Here is a 23,078-nt window from a genome sequence, read left to right on the forward strand (position 1 = left end):
CCTTGGTCTGGTATTCCTCCCGAGGGTCATCTCAATGGTGGCTTGACTTCCAAGGGTTTTTTGTCTTTCTGATTCTTCTTCCCTGGTTTCCTTATTTGATTTCCTTCCGGCTCTCTTTGATGGCCTCTCGAAGGTCTCGTCATCCGAAGAGCCCGCATTTTCTACATCCTTTTTCTTTTTTTAATTATGTCTGCATATGAAGGGGAAGAAGTACTGCCTGGAATCGGGCTTGTAGTATTACCTGGATCTTGAGAGTCGGTGTTGTTCAGCTGGGGGAGACTGTCCCGTTCTGCCTCTGGAGAATCTGAAGGCGTTTTGAGAGATTCAAAAGGATTTTTGTCCTCCTCGATGCTGATGGTTTCCTTGCTTCCCGTGTTCTGAATGTTTGCACTTTCTTGCCCTGATTTGTTCCCTGTCTCTTTGCCTTTGTTTTTATTGTTCTGTCTGTTGTTTGCTGTTTTCTTTACTTGCTTCCATTGTTCTCCTTTTTCTTTCTCTGTTGCCTCCTCATTTTTCTTCTTGCAGTATCTTGCGAAGTGCCCGTGTTCGTGACAGTGTCGGCATTTGAAGGGGAGCTGTTCGTAGTCAAGCTCTTGGATATGTGTCCAATCTGCAACCGAAAGTTTGATGGCTTCAGGTAATCCGACTTCCAGATCGACCTCTACACATATTCGGGCACAGGAGAATTGATCCTTCCTCAGCGCTTGGTCTATGTATCTGCCTAGAGCATTACCAATGGATTGCAGCGATCTCTGGCTCCAGCAGTGAAGGGGGAGATGTGGAAGACGCACCCATACAGGCACTGCTGTGGGCACGTCCTGTGCCGGATCAAAATCTGGTGACCATTTATTCAGATAAAGCCCTTGAGGGCCCATAAAATATGGCCCGTTTCTGAAGATCAGGCTTCTATCTTCCGCATTATCAAACACAAATACAAAAAACCCTTTGCCAACGAAATGGTTTTTTATTCCTTCTGAAACAAGAGTTTAACCCATTCTTCAACTGCTTTCGGGGATGGCCATAGCCCTGTGAACTGGCCGATGAGGCCTCTTTCAGCTAGGTTCAGCATTGTTCTGCAAGTTTCCTCCACAGTCAAGGTCACCGTGGGGATGTTTTCCAACTTTTTGACGAACTTTGGCTGTGAACTGGAGATTGGACGTTTCCCAGCAGCTGCGATGAGGGATCTGAAAGATTCGAGCTCCAGAGACGGGGGAGGAGGGACCTCAGGGCCACCTCCGAGATCCATAGTGGAGAAGTCCGCGCGGAAGAGGGAGTAACCAGCCGAGCGTGGCTAGGGTTACAGCAGAGCGGCCATGCGCGCGCTCAGAGCCATCGTTTATTGTTATCGTAGGAACTCTTTATAACCTTTGTGAATTTTGAATCAAATATTCCAATTGTTATAAAATTTAATGTAGAAATTTCTCATTTCCCACCCCGGTTTTCAGTTTCTCCTTATTTCTCCCATATAGTTAAATGCCCTTTCCCATAACCATACATTTAACACGCTGGAAAAAAATAAATTTGTTGAAAACACAAATTCTGGAAATTTTACAGAATGCTGGAAATTGCAGAAATAAAAATCAGTAGTAATAAACAGCAATTAAAACACATTTAAACACTGAGATTTTTGGTCAACTTGACCCTGGAAAAACCCCCTACAACTCTTGGGGAAAACCAGTTCGAGAGCTCTTCTTTATTTCTGAAAATGCCTTTTTACAGTGAGAAATATTCAGCAAAAAATCAGCAAGCAAATTTACAACTTATCTCTTTTCCCGTGCCTCACAACAATCTGGAAATTACAGCAAACAGGACAGCAATAAATGTTGTACGACCTCCTCGATTTTCGTGCCCACTTTCAACATTAAATGTTGTTGTACGGCCAGCATTAAATGCGTTGTACGGACTGCAATAAATGCGATGTATGGCCTGCAATAAATGCATTGTACGGCCCTAGTTTTGCGTGCAGAAAAATCAGCAAACTGCTCCTTGATTTGTGTGCAAACCACTCTTCGAAAATCGTGCCTAAATCTGCTTTTCACTGTGTGCTGAACCAGCTGTACAAATCTGCTCAACTGCTGCCTTGGAATGTGTGCCAAGCTGTTGTCTTATTCTCCTCCCTGCTCAGAAATCTCTCTTGCTCTCTTCCTCTCCTTCTCCCAATCTGCTCATGAAAGAATGAATGACCTTTTCCTCCTTTTCCTCCTTTAATCTAACCCCAAGTGACTTTTGGGTGATCCAAGTGACTTTTGGGTGATCCCTAAATCCAATGGCTGAAATAGATTGAGATCTAAGGCTGAGATTAAATGCTTATTTAAATATCACTTTTTATTTTTTAATTCACCCCACTTTATTAAAGACCCACTTAGTCATTTATTTCCAAAGTCACTTTTTCTTTCTAATTTTTCATTGACTTTATAAAAGTCACTTTAAAATTAGACTTAGTAACTTTATCACTTAAAGTCACTTTTAAATTAGATTTAACTTTATAAAATTATAAAGTCACTTTAGGAGAAAAATTAAATTCTTTTGGACACTTTTCCCTAGGCCAAAGATCAAAGCCTAAGGAACCACCTGTCCTCCGGTACCAAATTTCAACACTCCCTCTTACCGAAGAAGGTGTTCCTCACCACACCCATATTGTCTCTGAAGTAGACATGCTTGCCCCGTAGTAAGGCTTTGGTAAGAATATCTGCAACCTGCTTATCAGTGGAAATATACTCAAGCTTCACAGCTCCCTTCTAAACATAGTCTCTGATGAAATGATATCTGATCCCGATATGCTTTGACCTGTCATGAAAAACTGGATTCTCTGTGAGTTTAATGCAACTCTGATTATCACAGTAAATCACTGAAGGTCTCAACGGCTGACCAAATAAGCCAAACAACATCTTGCGAAGCCAAATGGCCTCACAACTAGCTAGACTGGCTGCCATATACTCTGCTTCCGCTGAACTCAGTGCTACTGACTGCTGCTTCCGGCTGAACCATGACACTACTGCTGAACCCAACCCAAAACAGCACCCTGAAGTGCTCTTCCTATCAGAAGCACAACCTACCCAATCAGAATCAGTGTATCCTGCCAATCTCACTCCATCTCCCTGCCTGTAGTCCAGACCATAATCCACTGTCCCCTGCAAGTACCGCAAAATGTGTTTTGCAGCCACCCAGTGAACCTTCCTAGGCTCACACATAAACTGACTCATCGTGTTGACTGCAAAACAGATATCTGGTCTAGTGTTGACCAAATGCATCAAGGAACCAATCAGCTGCCTGTACAATGTGGGATCCACCAACTCGGAATCCGAAGAATGAAGCTTCTTCCAGTTGGTGATCATCGGTGTCGACATGGGTCTACAATCCTCCATGTGGAATCTACTAAGGATGTCCACAATATACTTCCCCTGCCCCGGGAAGAAATGCCCCTCCTCCTGCCACACCTCCAAGCCCAAAAAGTAATGCATCAAGCCGATGTCCTTCATCTCAAACTCCGTCGCAAGATCTCTCTTGCAGTGCTCTATGAGTCTCTCTGCACCTGTAATGACCAAGTCATCCACATACAGCACCAGAATGAGAGGCTCCTCACCAATCACAATAAAGTAAAGGTTCAGAACTGCCTCACTCTTTGTGAAACCCATCCCCTGCAAATATGTATCTATCCTGGAGTACCAAGCTCTGGGAGCATGCTTCAGGCCATAAAGGGCCTTCTTCAGTCTGCACACATGGGACTCCTTCCCATGCACCTCAAAGCCCTGTGGCTGCTCAATGTACACCTCCTCTTGTATGAAGCCATTGAGAAATGCGGTCTTCACATCCATCTGGTGGATCTTCCAACCCATCTCTGCTGCTATCGATATAATGGAGCGGATCGAAGTATATCGAGCCACGGGAGCGAAGGTCTCCTCATAATCAACTCCCTCTACCTGGGAGAACCCTCTAGCCACAAACCTTGCTTTGAATTTCTCAATGCTGCCATCTGCAGCATGCTTTACCTTGTAAAGCCATCTGGAAGTAACCACGGATTTGCCCTCAGGCCTCGGCACCACCTCCCAAACATCATTCTTCATGATAGAAGAATACTCCTCCTGCATGGCCTCTCTCCAAACCTGCTGGCTAGCTGCCTCCTCATAGCTAGAAGGCTCAGAGTCAAGGATGCTAGTAACCATCGCCATATAGCTACAAAACCTCTCAGGTGGTCTACTCTCTCTGACCGGCCTCTTCGGCTCAGCAACAGATGTGGCATCTCTCAAGGTGTCCTGAAGCCACTTGGGCTTCCTCTTCCCTGAGCGCACTTCTCCCACCGGAGAATGAAACTCCTCCTCCTCATCATCATCAGGAGCCTGAATTCCTGACTGTCTGTGTGCTGTCCTCCTGCCTGCACCTGAACCTGTAGAAGCTGAGGTACCGTGTGAACTGTCCATCAGTGGACTCCCTAGTGAACTGCTCTGCATGCTGCCTGGAGCACCACCCCTCTGGCTCGGTGAGCCACTGCTCACTAACGGACCTAACATCCTCATAGATGTACCTCCTGATCCTCATGATCCCTGCCCACTGGATCCCTGCGACTGACTCAACTGCTGCTGAGGGTCTGGCTGATCCAGATACTCTAACTCCCGTGACCTCCCAAAGGCCTTATCCTCCTCGAACTTCACATCCTGTCTGACAACAACTCTCCTCTGTGCAGGAATGTAAATCCGAAAGGCCTTTGAGGTCTCACTGTAGCCCACAAAGATACCCTTCTCTGCGGTGGGCTCTAGTTTGGTCCTCTTCTCCTTGGGTATATAGGAGTATGTAATGCATCCAAAGATATGAAGATGACCAATATCAAGCTTCTTCCCAGAGAAAGCCTCCTCCGGAGTCATGTGCCCCAAGGCACGATGCGAACTCATGTTCTGCAAATAAACAGCTGTGTTGCAGGCCTCTGCCCACAAGAACAATGGCAACCCCTGATCATGTAACATGGCTTTGGTAGCCCCTATGATGGATCTGTTCTTCCTCTCCGCAACCCCGTTCTGCTGGGGGTTGTAAGGAACAGTGAACTCCCTCCTAATGCCTGCCTCCGCACAATAGTCAACAAACTCTCCAAGAGTGTACTCTCCTCCATTGTCTGACCTCAGGGACTTGATCTTTCAACCTGTCTGTGTCTCCACAAGAGCTCTGAACTCCTGAAACCGCTTGAAGACCTCACTCTTGGTCTTCAAGAAATAAATCCAGGTCCTCCTGGAGTGATCATCAATGAATAAAACATAGTACGCATATCCACTCAAGGAAACATGAGACATCCGACCGCTCACATCAGAATGAATCAAATCAAGTATCCCAGTCGCTCTGCTGTCATTGCTGGGAAAAGGGGATTTGGCAAACTTGCCCATCGCACAACCTCTGCAAGTATCAAAGTGATCAGTACTGAAATCTGGCACACCTGTAGTGATCTCCGGCAATGTCCTCAAGGCTCCATGATACATATGTCCCATCCTGCGGTGCCAAATCTCACACAGCTCAGAACTGCTAGCTCTGCTGTCGACACTACTGCTCAATGCCAAAAGGGGCTGGAATGCAAACTTGTACACCTTTGCATGGCGTACACCTATCACTCTAGCTGAATCAGCTGGAGTGCCCCTGGGATACATCAACACCTGTCCTCCCCTGAACAGTACCTCATATCCTCTGTCCTCCAAAGCTGAGACGGATATGAGGTTCTTCCTCATCCCTGGCACATAAAGAACATCTGGCACTTTCAAGGGAGGTTTGGACTCCCTCTGAAATGTCAGTGTCCCCACCCCGACTACTCTAACAACTCTGTCATCACCGAGTACTACCTCAATATCAGTGCCACTCTCTGAAAGCTCTGAGAAGTACTCACAGACTCCTGTCATATGACGTGAAGCCCCACTATCCACATACCAGATACCTGAAGATGCTCCGCTAATCGAGGGAAAAGCATGCTCCCTCTGAACCTGTGTGGCAGGTGATCCTGCACTAGAGGACTCACACGTAGTGAACGCAAACTCCCGGTCAAAACGACCTGCAAAGTCCTCAATCTCTGCTGAAGCTGCCACGTCCTGGTTCTTCCCCTTCTTCTTCTTCTTCTCCGGACACACAACTGCATAGTGTCCCATCTTTTGACAATTCCAACACTTCACCTTGGAATAGTCTTTCTGTGTGTTCCCTTGTTTACCTTTACCTTTGTCTTTGCCCCCACCACTGCTTGTGGAAGCCTGCTTCTTCCCTTTGCCTTTCTTGCCTCCTGCCACCAGTGCTACATCCTCATCCTGCTCAACTGGCTTGGCTGCCCCAAGCTAACCTTTCCTGATCTTTGTCTGAATGCAATCATCCCAAAACCTCTCCCATGTGGGAAGGGTCTCACGTGCACAAACCCCATCAGCAAAGTTCAACCATGAACGGGGGAGGCCATTCACTGCAATCCGCACCAACTCAGTGGGTGGAATGGCCTCTTCAATTGTTGCCAACTCATCTCTCACATTAGTAATCTTTGTGAGATATCCAGCTGCACTGTCATTACCCATCTTAATGTTCTTCAGCTTCTCCTTCAGAACCATCTTCCGGTTCTCATTGGTACTCTGGTAGAGATTGGACAATGTTGTCCACATCTCATGGGCATTGCTCTTTCCTCTCACATGAGGCATGCAATGGTCTTTGATTCCGTCTATAATCAGCCTCTTACCGTTATTATTCTTCTTATTATACTCAGCCAACTGAATAGCATCAGTAGGCACAACAACAGGGTTCTGTGTGGTATGCACCATGATATCCCAGACTTCTCCCTCCTCAAAGATACTCTGCATTCTCTCCTTCCAAACGTTGTAATTTGTATGCCCATCCAGCCTATCCTCCACCCTCAATCCCAATGACATCCTGCTGTCCTAAAACTGAAAAATAGCACTGCTGTAGTAAAGATAAAACTACTATTTATGAAAAAATCAGCTTGCTAGAATTTTCTGAGTGAAAAATCAGCCGCTGTAATTTTTCCTTTTGCTGTCCCAAACTGCCCTTCAGCACTCAAGTTCTGATACCATGTAGAAATTTCTCATTTCCCACCCCGGTTTTCAGTTTCTCCTTATTTCTCCCATATAGTTAAATGCCCTTTCCCATAACCATACATTTAACAAGCTGGAAAAAAATAAATTTGCTGAAAACACAAATTCTGGAAATTTTATAGAATGCTGAAAATTGCAGAAATAAAAATCAGCAGTAATAAACAGCCATTAAAACACATTTAAACACTGAGATTTTTGGTCAACTTGACCCTAGAAAAACCCCCTACAACTCTTGGGGAAAACCAATTCGAGAGCTCTTCTTTATTTCTGAAAATGCCTTTTTACAGTGAGAAATATTCAGCAAAAAATCAGCGAGCAAATTTACAACTTATCTCTTTTCCCGTGCCTCACAGCAATCTGGAAATTACAGCAAACAGGACAGCAATAAATGTTGTACGGCCTCCTCGATTTTCGTGCCCACTTTCAGCATTAAATGCTTTTGTACGGCCAGCATTAAATGCGCTATACTGACTGCAATAAATGCATTGTACGACCCTCGTTTTGCGTGCAGAAAAATCAGCAAACTGCTCCTCGATTTTTGGGCAAACCACTCCTCGAAAATCGTGCCTAAATCTGCCTTTCACTGTGTGTTGAACCAGCTATACAAATCTGCTCAACTGCTGCCTTGGAATGTGTGCCAAGCTGCTGTCTCCTTTTCCCTGCTCAGAAATCTCTCTTGCTCTCTTGCTCTCCTTCTCCCAATCTGCTCATGAAAGAATGAATGACCTTTTCCTCATTTTCCTCCTTTAATCTAACCCCAAGTGACTTTTGGGTGATCCCTAAATCCAATGGCTGAAATAGATTGAGATCTAAGACTGAGATTAAATGCTCATTTAAATCTCACTTTTTATTTTTTAATTCACCCCACTTTAATAAAGACCCACTTAGTCATTTATTTCCAAAGTCACTTTTCCTTTCTAATTTTTCATTGACTTTATAAAAGTCACTTTAAAATTAGACTTAGTAACTTTATCACTTAAAGTCACTTTTAAATTAGATTTAACTTTATAAAATTATAAAGTCACTTTAGGAGAAAAATTAAATTCTTTTGGACACTTTTCCCTAGGCCAAAGATCAAAGCCTAAGGAACCACCTGTCCTCCAGTACCAAATTTCAACATTTAAGGCTTTGGCATTTGCTATATAAGCTTTCCTCCCATCCTAATTTGTTGGTAGAGGAGATGGAGTTTTATATCCATCTATGACCAATTGCCATACTTCCGGTCCAAGAGACATCAAGTAGAATTTCATCCTAATTTTCCAGAAAGCAAAATTTGTTCCATCAAATTGAGGGACCTTTCCCGCATCCTTACTGGCCATAGTGACTCAAAATCCTTCTTCCAGTGGTTAGGCTGATTATGAAGAAGCTGGCTCTAATACCAATTGTTGAAAGACTGAGACCAGGGGGGTGAATTAGTATTTTTTACAATTGTTATTCATACCAGCTAAGACTTCTTTTTCACAAATTGAACCAGAACAAAAATAAAAGTGATTTTATTAATAAGAAATTGACGACACCAATCCTCTTTTACAATAGCAACAAGCTCCAACTTGTACAAAGATGTTCCAAGGCTCCAACCTTGAGGACTCCAATCCTTCAACCAAATACAAGCTTCAAAAAGTTTTCAAGGCTCCAAACTTGAGGACACCAATCCTTTACCCAAATACAAGCTTCAACTAGGACGCCAATCCCAAAATTTTAATGATAAAAGAAAATTACCAAACTACCTCAATAACTGTCTGCAAGGACAACCAAGATGTACGAGCTTCGCAAGTCTTCAAGAGCCATCACAAATCTTCAAGAGTTACAAGCTTTTGTCTGCAATGATGAGCCATATCAATACGAGCTTCTCAAAACTGCTTTGCAACAATAATAAGCAACCACAGGTCTGCTAGATAAAAGGTATCTGTTTCTTCAAGTCTCTGAACTGAAAAGAAAGCTTCTCTACAAGTTTGCACAGTAATAAAATACTTTCACAAGTCTGCAACTAAGGTTCCACACAGTTTTGTAGTCTAACGACTCTCCACAGGTCCAAGGTTATGTCACTACACGTCCGCATAATAGAACATGTCAGCACAAATCTGACAGAATAGTCTTCACAACCACCTGTTGGTCTGCGATAGTAGTCCAAAATTGCAATAGTTTTGGTGCTCCTGTAGAGACCCTCATTTGTTGAGGTCTGCTTCTGCAATAAGGCCGAGATTTGCTCATGTAGAGGCTATTATCTGCACCTTCAAATGTACCAGAATCATAAGTTTGCACAAAAAACAGTTGCAGACCTGATGTTCTCAATAAAAGACTAGCCCATAAATTTGCAAAAGAAGATCTGCTACAAGAAGAATAGGCTACAGGTAAGTGAGTCCTCTTTCTTGGTAGTTCACGAGTTGTGAACTAAACTCAGTACTTTGTCTTGCTAATCTGAACCAAGCTCTTGTCACTTTGGCTGAATAAACTCCTTATATTTATAGTTGTTTGATGATCTGCACAGTCATGTCTAATGAACAGTTGTCAAGTCCTAGTGAGCCTGCATAAGTCGGCTAGCAAGTTTAAACAATATTGTCATACACTATCTTCAAAAATTAATATCTTCATAAGGACAAGGAGATAGGATTGTTGAAATATGTAACTAGGTTCGGTCTTCATAATATGTAGTGTACTCTTGATTCTTATATACTTTAAAAAGAAAAGAAAACTATTATTATTATTATTTTTAGCATGGATTTCATGCTCAAGATTATTTTTGTTTTAGGTCAAAGCACCCATTGAGTGCTTCTAGGTTTTTTCATAGAGTCAAGAAGTCAAAGAGTCATTGTCATATGTAAAAGACCCCATTGGGCATTTTGTAACATGTCAAAAGAATTATTTTTAAGTCAAAAGTGTCAAATTACCTCTCAAGACCAAGTCGGCCTGGTAGTGGAGAAGTCGGCCTAATTAGGGCAATTTGTCCTCTTGGAAGGGCTATATATAAGAGACCATTCGACCTCATTTGAAGCATCAATCACTCACTCATCAAGGAAGCAAGAACAAGAAGGAAAAAGGCAAGCGAAGGTCTAGAAGGAAGAAGGAAGACAAAATTTCTGATTTTTACACTCACTCTCTCTCACACGTGCGAATAAGGCTAGGGTTTCTGCAGCTACAAGGTCAAAGTCTTCAAGAAGAGTAGAAATTTGAGAAAAGGAAGTCAATTTGGTCACCTACAAGCCTTTGAAAAGGACAAAGCCCAAGCGAAGGAAGGAGGAAGCCTAAAGAACCCTAATTCACTCACACATGTGAAGTTGCAACTTGTTGCAGGGAGCTGAAAATTTCAAACCTATAGTGAGGGCCGAAATCTGAAGCTGGGGGTCGAAGTTCTTCACTTGGAAGAGATTTGACTTGGTAAGAAGAAGCACATCCTCCAAAAGGTTTGACTTGGTCTTGGAAGGGTCTTGGTCTTGGTCTAAAGGTCTTGGAATTTGTCATTTGAAGAATCTATAAGAAGAGAAGAGATTTTTGTGGGTTTTCCTCTCTAGGAGAGGTTTTGGCCCTGGTTAGTAGCCTACATCTTGTGTCCTTGTGTACTATTGATCTTCATGTTTTGGTAGTTGTTTGATGATAAGAAAAACATAATAATAAGAGAAGAAGAAGCTAATAATAAAGAAAAGTAAAAGAATATCACAAGCAATTATCAAGTCTAAGAGAAATCACTTCAATTGTAGCCCTATTGATTTCTCAACATGGTATTAGAGCTAAGGTTGACAAAGGGCATAATGAAGATCACTACATCCTTGAAGAAGTTCTCATTGAAGCAGTTCTCCATGATGACAACACATCTCAAGCTAGGCATCAAAGCATTTGGGGATTTCTTATTATCTATCAAGAACTATATGACCAAGACCTCCACTACAAAGAACAAAGGATTATTCTCAGCACTTACAGGTACTTTTGAAGATGACAACATATGGGTAATTGATAGTGGAGCTTCTAGACATATGACAGGTGAACATGGACAACTAAAGACCCTATCAAAAGGAATATCTTCTCATTCAGTCGAGCTTGGAGACAAGAAAAACTATGCAGTCAAAGGAATTGGATCAACCACGTTGCAGCTGGAAGATGGAGGGAACATACATCTCAACAACATCCTATATGTCCCAGGTTTGAAGAAAAATTTACTTTCTATTTCTTGCCTAGAAGATAAAGGAGATAGAATTGCTTTTGTAGATGGAAAAGTTATGGTATGGGATAAGGGCTCTAGCATTAATAATGCAAAAATCATTGGGATTCATGAGGGAAGGATTTATAGATTACTTACACCTCTCTCTCAAGCATTGGTTCACCTTGAAATCAATCCATGTGAACTTTGGCATAAAAGGTTTGGACACCTTCATTACAAAATCTTACCATCCTTAAACTCTATGGTAAATGGCATCCCTGAACTGAAGGAAGAGCATGAAGGAATTTGTAAGGGATGTGCACTAGGTAAAAATGTAAAGAAACCCTTTGGAAGCAGTGCTTCAAGATCTAAGGAAATCTTGGATCTCATTCACTCTGATGTTTGTGGTCCTATGGCTACAAAATCTCTTGGAGGTCATCTGTACTATGTGACTTTCATTGATGACCACTCAAGAAAGACTTGGATTTATTTATTTAAGTTCAAGGATGAAGTATTTGAAAATTTTCAAGAATTCAAAGCAAAAGTAGAGAATCTTATAGAAAGGACAGTAAAAGTGTTTATTTATTTAAGTCCAAGGATGAAGTATTTGAAAATTTTCAAGAATTCGAAGAAAAAGCGAAGAATCTTACAGAAAGGAAGATAAAAGTGCTAAGATTTGATAATGGAGGGGAATACACATCAAAAGAACTCATAGCTTTCTATAAGGAGGTTGGAATTAAGAGGGAGTTGATAGTTCCATATAATCCAGAACAAAATGGAGTAGCAGAAAGGAAGAATCGTACAATTGAAGAATGCATTAGAGCTATGTTACATGATCAAGACTTACCTCAATTCATGTGGGGTGAAGCATCCAAAACAGTTGTCTATATTCAAAATCGAAGTCCTCATAAGATACTTGACAACATGACTCCTAAAGAAGCATTTACCGAAAGAAAACCTAGTGTAGATCATCTTCAAATATTTGGTTGCCCTGTCTACATTCATATTCCAAAAGATAAAAGGAAGAAATTGGATCCTACAAGCATGAAGGGAATATTTGTTGGCTACAGTACCTCGTCAAATTCATATAGGATCTACATCAAGGGAGGTCATTGAATTGAAGTAGAGATATGATTTTTGATGAAAAAATTGCCTACAAGAAGTCTAAAGATCTCCCAATTGATTATGATGATGAAGAACTACCTATATTTGAAGAATGTCGAAGGGAAGAAGAAGATACTATACCTAATCATGAAGAAGAAGGTCCCAGTGAACCTGTGCAACAAGTCATAATCCCTGAAACTCGTAAGAGACCCACTTGGTTAACATCAACTCTTCAAGAAGCAGAAGGACATGTTGTAGCTAAAGGAACATTCAAGGAAAGTAAAAAGCCTAAAAGATATTCAAGGAAGGCATCCTATATTAAAAAAAAATGATTGAACCAGAACCACCCTCTTTTGAAGAAGTTGTCAAACATCAAGAATGGAAAGATGCCATGAAAGAAGAATATCAGTCTATAATGGAAAATGGAGTTTGGGAAATCATTCCTAGGTCGAATGACAAATCTATCATAACTTCAAAAAGGCTCTACAAGGTTAAGCATGCAGCGAATGGAAGCATTGACAAGTACAAAGCTAAGTTTGTGGCTAGGGGTTTCTCTCAACAAGAATGCATCGATTATGAAGAAACATTTGCACCTACAGCAAGGCACACAACTATAAGATCGTTGGTCTCTTTGGTAGCAACTATGGGATGGAACATCCATCAAATGGATGTCACGATAGCCTTCCTAAATGGTACCATTGATGAAGAAGTATATAGTGAACAACCCTTGGGATTTGAAGTACATAATATAGAAACTCATGTTTGCAAGCTAAAGAAGGCACTTTATGACCTTAAACAAGCCATAAGGCCTTGGTATGCTAGGATGGACACATATCTACAAAGAATGGGTTTTTCAAATAGTTCTGCAAATCCAAATCTTTATATCAAAGTAGTGAAGGATGAACCAGTGATCATCTTTCTATATGTGGATAACCTTCTCATAATAGGTGTGGAAAGTCATATTCAAGAATGCAAGAAACAATTGGCAACAGAATTCGATATGAAGTATCTAGGGTTTATGCATTATTACTTAGGGTTGGAAGTTTGGCAAAAATCGAGCGAAATATATCTAGGTCAAGGAAAGTATGTAATTAAGATGCTAGAAAAGTTAGGCATGATGGACTTCAAACCTATGACAACCCCCATCGTCACAAATTTGAAGAGGGTTAAGAAGTTCAAATTCAAGCCCTGTGGAGCCCACAAGTTATAAACAATTGGTTGGCTCTCTGATGTATCTTGTGAACACATATCCAGATATTTGCTTTGCAATGAATATTCTCAATCAGTTCCAAATGGAGCCTAGACATAACCATTGGATAGTAGACAAACATATTGAGATATCTGCGAGAGACAATACATTACTGCCTAAAGTGTGATGGAAAGAAAAATATCCAACTAATGGGATATACTAATTCAAATTGGGGAGGCAGTGAGATAGATGGAAGAAGCACTACCGAGGATGTTTTAGCTTGGGATCCTCTCCGATCTCATGGATGAGTAGAAAGCAAGAATCAGTTGCATTAAGTAGTGTTGAAGCTGAATACATTGCAACATGTGAAGTTGGTAGAGAAGTTGTTTGGTTAAGATTTATTTAATCGACTGTTGGACCCTACAATTATACATTGTGACAACACAAGTTGCATAAGGTTGTCTGAAGACCCCATATTCCATGCAAAGACGAAGCACATAAACAACAAGTATCATTACATATAAAAATTGGTGCAAGATGGAGTGGTTTCTCCACTGGTAAGAAACTTGATGTTTATCATCTTAGAATATTTGGTTGTCCCATGTATTTTCATGTGCCTAAAGAGAAAAGAAACAAGTTGGAAGTATCTGGGAAGAAAGCTATATTCATTGGCTACAGTGAAAATTCAAAGGCATATAGAATCTATGTGCCTAGTCAAAGAGTTGTGAAAGTAAGTTGTGGTGTCACCTTTGATGAAGATGCTACCCTTGGGAAAGCTAGAGATCTTCCCATTCCAAGGAAGGAAAATGATGATGTTGGGGAAAAACAAGATGAACCTCAGACGAATGAGCCTATGCCCGGTATTAATGGTCCAATGGATCTTATTAATCCAACTCTGAGTGATCCCTCTACCTCTAGGAAACAACCTCTATGGCTCAAAGATGCTGAAAGACATACTGCTCCAAGGGGGACATTTCACGAAAGTAAGAAGTCGAACAGGTACCAAAAGTATTTCACTGCTATGAGTACTATCGTTCAAGTTGAACCATGCACGTTCGAAGAAGCTGTAAAGCACCAAGTATGGAAGGATGCGATGAATGAGGAATATGAATCAATCATGAAGCATGATGTTTGGGACGTGGTGCCTAGACCCAAGGACAAGTCCTTGGTCACCTCTAAATGGCTTTACAAAATCAAACATGGAGTTGATGGGAGTGCTGAAAAATATAAGGTTAGGTTCGTTGCTTGAGGCTTCTCTCTATATACCACTATTCGATCTATTATTGCTCTCGTTGCCACTTAAGGATGGAACCTACATCAAATGGATGTTAAGACTACTTTCTTGTATGGTTCACTCAAGGAGGAAGTCTAATTGGAACAACCTCAGGGATTCGAAGTACAAGATCGAAGGACACATGTATGCAATTTAAAGAAAGCCCTCTATGGGTTGAAGGCTGAAGCAAGCCCCTAGGGTTTGGTATGAGAGGATTAGCTTGGTATGAGAGGATTAACAGTTATCTTATGAAGTTGGGATTTACAAGGAGCTATGTTGATCCTAACCTATACTTCAAGGTTGAAAAGGACATGCCTCTCATTTTGGTCCTTTATGTTGATGATCTCTTTCTGACTGGTGCAAACCCTCTCATTTATCAATGCAAGAGGGAGTTGACTTCCAAGTTCGAGATGAAGGACCTAGGACTGATGCACTACTTCCTAGGCCTAGAGGTCTGGCAAAAGGCAGGTGAGATTTTCCTTTCTCAAGGAAAATACATTGTGAAGCTACTAGAGAGATGTGGGATGGTGGATTGCAAATTTGTGTCTACTCCGATGGAACTCAATTTCAAGAAGCTATGTGGAAGCGTTGTTGGGCCCGAATTGGCAAACCCTTCCGAATATCGACAACTTGTGGGGGCCCTGATGTTCTTGGTAAACTCTCGTCTAGACATATGCTTCACTGTGAATACGTTGAGTTAATTTATGGTTGAGCCTCATCACATACATTGATTGATGCTAAGAATCTCTTAAGATATCCCCGTGGCACAATCAACTATGGGCTGAGATGCACTGCCAGGAATTAGAGGCTACATGGATATATTGATGCTGACTGGGATGGCAGTGTGGTGGATCGAAAGAGCACGTCAGGATGTTGCTTCTCATCGAGGTCTACTTCAATTTCTTGGATGAGCAGGAAGCAAAAATAAGTTGCTCTAAGCACCACCAAGGCCGAAAATATTGCAACTAGTATGGCATGTTGTGAAGCTATTTGGTTGAGGCAACTCCTCAATGAGCTATTTGAGCACATGTTGGATACCACCGTGATCTATTGTGACAACCAAAGTGGGATTCGTCTTTCAGAGAATCTTGTGTTCCACAATTGCTTCAAGCACAGTGATATCATGTACCATTTTATCCAGGATATGATACAACAGGGAGCAATAAGGCTCCAACACATCGGGGTCGATGAGCAAGTTGCTGACATCCTCACGAAGCCCTTGGGGAAAGTCAAATTCTTAGCTTTCCGAAAGAGACTTGGAATCGTGGAAGGACCCTCCTATGAGGGTCCCGCTTGAGTTGGACATTGAGCTCTAGGAGCTCCTCGAGGCTTGGGGTGCTTCTTGGAGCTATGAGCGACCATAGGGTGAGTGGTTCACCTTACCCTATGGGTGTGTTGTTTACAGGGTGAGTGGTTTACCTTCCCCTATGATACCCCATGATGGTTGACATGTGTGTAGGGTGAGTGGTTCACCCTCCCCTACGATTGATGATATATACATAGGATGAGTGGTTCACCTTCTCCTACGGCATATCAGCAGGGTGAATGGTTCACCTTCTCCTGTGGATGCCCCAACTATATATCCTACCTATGTAGTCTGGGACTCATGGGAAGCACCTCTCATCTAGCCAGTGAGTTGGGAAAAGTAGATAGGGACCATAGCACTACAGATGGACGCATCATGTACTATCGTAATCCTTATGTCTACGATGCATGGTGTTCAACAACTTGATTTGGGATCAAGTCTGATTAGGGTTCTACCCCTGGACTGACTTTTGTTAGTGGAGAGTGGTAAGGTCTTGTGACTCACTCTCGATCAATTCTTCTTCATTATCTATATCAGTGTTCAGCAGAGTTGAGACGAAATACAAAGATGGCACATGACGATAGGATGGCAAGATGATCGATGATGATGGATGGATTGGCAGGTGGAATTCTCCCTAATTGAGAGGGAGTGTTAAAATTGGAAACTATGGCCAAATTCCACTTTGGATAGCTCATTTGATGGAGATGATGATTGCATTGAATTCCTCTTTTTGAGAGGACCAAAATTGACCTTAAGCTCATAAAATTTGGACAAGCAGAAATGTGTTTTTGAATTTATGCCCACACACGTACAATTTGTCAAGGTCAGCTACATCATCATGTAGGCTCATGAAGCCCCCAAGAGACATGTCACTTCACCCTCAACGTCTTATATAAATATAAGTGACCTCTAACCTCATTTGGCACCTCACTCAACTCACACATTCTTCTCTCTCCTCATTTGATTGGTTCATACACCTCATTGGGCAGTTGATTTTTCCTCACACATGTGATAAGGTGGATGAATTTTTTGAGCAGATTACAAGGTCAAAATTCCAGAATTGTTGCAAGGTTTGACCAGCGTTGACCAAGCACTTTGACTTGTGGGAAAAATTCGTTTTTCGCAGGTCGTACTATTGGCACAGAAACCGAGAATTTATGGGCACTTTGACTTGCATTGACTGCAAGCCTGTTTGACCGCAAAAGTTGACTTCAATTGACCGAGTTTGACTATTGTTTGGATGACTGATTTGACTATTGTTTGACCAGTTAAGGAGGCTGAGTTTGAATACCTTTGATCAAGCTTCAAAGGGGATGTTTTGTTGTTGTGTTGACCATCTTTGACTTTCTGGTTAGGGCTGAATTTGACTGCAGTTGACTGCAGATTTGACAGGGTTGTTTTGACTTTGATTTGGCAAATCAATTTTGAATTTTTGTACTCTCTCTCATTGCTGAACATTTGATATAATGATAAGAAGAATTGATCAAAAGGTTTTCCCCATCTTGGGGTTTTTCCTTGGCATCCGCCAAATCTGATGTTCTCTTGTCTTGGCTTGTCTTCTGCATTTTGTCATTCATGTTCTATCTACAATTATTGTCAATGTGATTTATGGTTAATGTGATTGCTATTGGAAAACTAAATTGGAAATTGTCATTGGACTGCTAAAGGAACATTGAAGTAATTGTGCTAAGTATAGAACATACCATTGTTAACTAAAATTACCAAGCCTCCTTCTCCTCCTGTGTCACCTTTGTAAATCCTTTAATCCTATCCCAAGTTGTTTTGCAGAGGAGATATTAGGATATTTAGACACTTAGGAGTTAGTTAAGTTCAATTTGGTCTAATGTGTCTATCAGGTAAGTGTGTTTCTTAGTGTGTTTCTATAGTATGTATTAGTCGCATTATAATCTAATGGTCATGATATGTTTTAGACATAAAGTGATCCAAAGGCTCGTATTCTCCTCAATACTAACATCTATTGATTTGGCTTAACACCCAATTGGTCAATGATCTCTATTTAAAGAGCATGAAGGGTCATGGCAGATGATCGATTATAAGAACTCTATTATTTAAAATATTTTCTTTTGCATTAATAAAATTACCTCAAGTGGTTGCATTGCCTAGGGCCATGGACGGTTTCCCTCTCAAAGGGTTTTAACCATGTAAAAATATCGGCAATGTGATTTTGATTTGGTTGTTTGAGTGGTTATTGAAGGTGTCTGTCCTATATGGAATACCCTGTTTACCCAAACAAACTTTGTTGTAGGGAAAACTCCAAAGTTAAGCACCCTTGAACTAGATAAGATAAGATCATCTTATTAATGCTCGCCAAAAGACCACAAAAGTAGGTCAATAAGACTTAAGAGTACAACTAGGGAGCCTTGATCCGAATTTAAACAGGAACGCAACAAATTACAGATATAACCATAAATACAGAGATGCAGCAGAAATAACACTTCCTTTGATTAATATCAAATAATGAAATATGCTTACAAACAATATGGAAATGAGACTAGCTCAGCGATGGTAGCTTATCTCTGAGAAGAGATGTGGTGGCTACATGCCTCTGAACTACGTTACAATGAGGCTCAAGGGCCTTTTTATTATTGAACAATAAGAGCAAACCCTAAACAACCAAAACCCTAACCCGAGGAGATATAACACCAAGATTTTATGGACCCCGTTGGGGTTAGTTGGACAACCAACTTCCCGGAGTCATGACTTGGTAATATTATCTTCGTTTGATGCGCATGATACCCGGCTAGAAAGATCTCTCTGAGGACTACGACAGAAAAGGCGATTTTATTAGAAAATCATTAGCGGTAGATTGCCAAAAAAACATCGTTTAGGGCCTCAAAACGGGTCCAAAAGTTTAGGACCCGAAAAACTACTAAAAATAGTAAATTGTGCTATAAGGAAACTGAAAAACTGAAAGAGACAATTTTGGGGGTCCATGTGGGATAGGCGGGTGACCACCAACATCCACCTGGATCAAGCCTTAGCATGGGTGACATCTTAAGAAGTCATGGCTACCAAGTGCAAGCCTTGAAGGTGATGATTAATGCCATCCAATCCATTTAACTAGTTTCAATCCCACTTCTTCACCCATGTGAGCATCACCCAATGCAATAAATGCTCAATGGACTACTCGACATCATGAGAAATTTGGTCATTTTGGCTAATGCTCATGGGACATGAATCGTGCATTAATGACTTTACTCTGCACATAAAATCCCAAAAATGACATCTCATGAGACGATATTTGTCATGAATATTTTCATATTAAATGGATCACACCTACTAGGTCCCTTAGCCAAAAAACCTATTTTTAAGTGACTTCCTACATGTCCAAGATAAAACTAACACCTCTTTGCACTGAGATTATTAAATATCCCATCATTCAATGCCTAATATATTATCACAGTTGATGACAATATTTTCATTTATTCAAAGACTCAAGCCAATCACTCACCAATCATTAAATATGAGACCAAATGTCTACAGCCCTATTTATTGCGAAGTAGTTCAATTAAAAACTTCACTTATTGCAAGAGAAACACATGCCATCTACTTATTATTCATCACTTCTCTCTTTCAACCATCTCCTTCCATTGTTAATTCAATCAATTCATAAAGGGTGTTATGAATGAGCCCTTAGTTTGGACCAATCCACAATCATGTCTATAGATCCTCTCAACAAACTTCCAAGACTATTGCCACACAGAAAATAATTTCTACAAAAGCATGAAAATATAGCTTCTTCAAACCATATTCAAATAGAAAATTGATCTTCGGTATTAAAAGAGATGCAAATTTCTTGAAGTATATTGTAGACCAAATTCCACCAAGGATTGCAAAAACACAACCATGACAACAAACTCCTATCTAGACAATATTCATAAAGAGGTTAGAAGACAATTCATGATTACTAATGAAGATGTTTGACTTGTAATCTGTTTTCACTTGCTAGCATCTATATTATAGATGGGGATTATGATCCTCAACGTGGATTAGAGATAAAGGAATACTTAACTTGCTATTGCCTCATTTATTATGAGATCTAAGGTAGATGCCACTGCCTCTTTGGGGATTTAGCTGGCTCACTTTCTTTCTTCTCTGAATGCCCTAATTAAAGGTGCTTGGCTATGGTCATCAAGGAAGTGGTTACCTTCAAACATTGTGTGCTCCAATGTCCCTCTACAACAATCACAAGGATAAACTCTTTCTTCCAATGTATCACAACTATTGAGTGAGATAAATGCCTGTCCATTACTACCCAAAGCAATGGTCACCGTTCCATCAATATTGTCCCTCAACACACTCCACCTAACCTCCAAATTAGTCTAGGTTTGAAGCTGCAAGGAAGACTTGAGTTTCCTAGTGGCAGCACTTGTGTGGTTTTCCAACTCATGGAGAGATGGCAAACTCCTATGAAGGGCCTCCTTCTCAATACAGCTTTTAGCCAGCTTCTTCAATTTCTATATGTTTTTGTTAGCATTGCTTTTGCACTCCCACTATGCATTGACACCGAATGTACCTTTCAGTCCCATTGACCTATTTATTGTAACCATCATTGGACCATGATTATTTTATTATCTTATCTTCTCTATTACCAGGAGGTCTTCATGCTTGGATGTTAGGAAAACTTTTGCCCTGGCTTCCGTCTCAACTCTAGTTTTTGTTCTGCCCCGAATGAAACTATTCAAGGCCACCACAGATCACTGCTAAAGGACCCTATTTTGGTCATCAATGGGCATTGATATAATTTCATTTTAATTCACTTTGTATCTAGTCTTGTAAAATTTTATTATTTATAACTTATTTACTTCTTTTTTGCAGTTAAGCTTGGACAAGATATGCCTTTCGGACTCCCTTGTACTGTACATAATGTATTTGAAAGTGACACTCTATCTTCTTTTTGGTCTTGTGATTGTGAGATTTGTGAGTGCAACCAGCCACTTTATAAGGTCTGTGGACGACTGTTTCATTCTTATATCCTTCGATTCCTTATTTGGTCTACACTGATTGATGGTGTACTTCTGAGTCCCCGATTTGTGGACACTACTATTATTTCTTCCTTGTATCCTCCAATTCCTTATTTGGTCTAAACTGCTTGATGATGTACTTTTGAGTCTCTACTTTGTGGACATTCTAACTAATTTCAGGGTTGTCACTTTCATTCTATATTTCAAAACATTTTTTTCCAAATGATTTTTCACTCAAATAAACGATTTCCTTCAGGGTTTATCTTTTCATTGATTCGACGCACCTTACCTTTATTTTATTTATTTAAAGAATATTTACACAATTTCTCTCTAAAATGTGCTTCCCAGTACATTTACGCATTTGCCAAATGCAATTAAGAGTCGATATAACGAAACAGTAAATGCAAATATAAATAACCCTAAACATGAATAAAAAAAGTAGTTAAATGCATAAAACCAAAGATCACTGTTATGGGCAATTTAACCTAGTTGACAATGTTAACGCGCGACTAGGTTGTCACGAGTTCAACCGCCTTGCCCGATTAACCAGCGAGAACGCAAAAGCTTCCAAAGCTTCCTAAATTATCAGGCTTCAATTGCCTCAAAAGCTCGCACAGCATTTTTCTGCCGTTTCCCGTGGGGTTGCAGAGATCTTCAATTCAAGGGACGTAACATAATGCACAAACTCCATCGATGCTTGAATTGAAATTAACGTAAAATAAGAAAAGTTTGAAGGATCAGATGATTACGCAGTAGTCGCGAGATCGAACGACGGGGAAGAGATTTAGCAGACTTCGGAACTGCTCGTCCTCCATGTTCAAGAATCAATTATCCAATCTCAGCCAATTTGCGTGTAAATAAGATTTGGGTGCTGCTACTGATGAATAAATATGAATGGGTTCCGCCGATCGTTTGCAGTGTTCATGGGACTTGAGAGTCTTTGCTAAGTGAGTTCAAGATTTGAAGATTTTCAATCCGTTTCTACGTTTTCGTACAGCGTTTAGGAAGGTCACATGGCTCTGGCAAGCTCCAAGGTTACCAAAATGGATGGAGGTATGTGGAGACTCCGATTACTATAACTGCCGACTGATGGGGTATCGGGAGACTTCCATTACTATAACTACCGCCGCTTTGGTTTTAAATTGAATTATCGCATGACTTTTATATAGATTTTTAATAAGATTTCCCTTTTCTTTCTTTGCGGTTATTTAGAACTTTCCTTTCTCTATTTTATTTTATGGGTTAATGTTTTATGGGTCAGCGAAATTTCCTTATGTCTTTTACGGGTAAATATTTTTAACCAACTTGATACATTTTAATTCTTAAATTTTTAATTTATTTTATCTTTTTAATTGTTTCACCAAATGTTTAGAGGAAACAAAACTATTAAAGTGTAAATCTTTTTTTAAGTGTAAAACTTAAGGAAAAAATAGCATTTAAAAATATTTTACTATTTTTTTCAAAAGGAAAAAAAATGTTGGATTTATATTAAGAAAGATACATATAGTCAATGTAGATATACACCTGTATATGAGTTGTATAATAAACTCAGAGTATTGCCAGAACAGTCCAAAAATATATATAGGTGTCCAAGCATAGTTTTAATTCTTCATATCAGATATTTTGAAAAAGGATTACCTAGAAAAAAAAAACCATAAATATCAAACATAGTGCTAGTGCTTCATATATGATGTTATGAAAAAGACTACCTAGAAAAAAACAGAAAATTATAAAGCATAGATACACTCATAAGCTAAGGAAGATGGAGTAGACTCTCCTCCGTGTGACATTGTCTTCAATAAACATGTACCTCATGACCCCATATACACCACTGAGACCCTCCTTAGAGGGTGTATGCCACCATGTTAGCTTCTCGGTATATGTGGTCAATAGAAATATCCGAGAGAGTCCCCATGAGATGTTTGATGCGGTCGATCCATCCAGATAAGAAAGGGGGGTCAAAAACGGTGTGTCACTTTATACCTTCAATAAGAGATCTTGAGTCTCCATAAATATGTAGATTATTTACCTGCT

At 40.5% G+C, this 23,078-nt stretch overlaps 1 protein-coding gene across 3 annotated transcripts in view; it reads right to left on the reverse strand.

The window, feature by feature from the left end:
* LOC149243563 (octanoyltransferase) overlaps nucleotides 1-22,183 on the reverse strand; it is a 106,313-nt gene extending 84,130 nt beyond the window's left edge. Inside the window, exon 1 of one of the 3 annotated variants that reach the window (XM_089374565.1) lies at nucleotides 21,794-22,183. In XM_089374565.1, coding sequence (XP_089230691.1) covers nucleotides 21,794-21,859 — 66 coding nt within the window. In that variant the 5' untranslated portion in view covers nucleotides 21,860-22,183. The remainder of the gene's footprint in view (nucleotides 1-21,793) is intronic. The other 2 variants (XM_089374566.1, XM_089374564.1) reach the window with 2 other exon arrangements.
* Between the last annotated feature and the right edge of the window lie 895 nt (nucleotides 22,184-23,078).

This window comes from Pinus tabuliformis, chromosome 8 (genome assembly GCF_031772625.1).
Source record: "Pinus tabuliformis cultivar Carrire ecotype Pingquan chromosome 8, CPIR1, whole genome shotgun sequence".
In the NCBI taxonomy this organism is placed as follows: Eukaryota; Viridiplantae; Streptophyta; class Pinopsida; order Pinales; family Pinaceae; genus Pinus; species Pinus tabuliformis.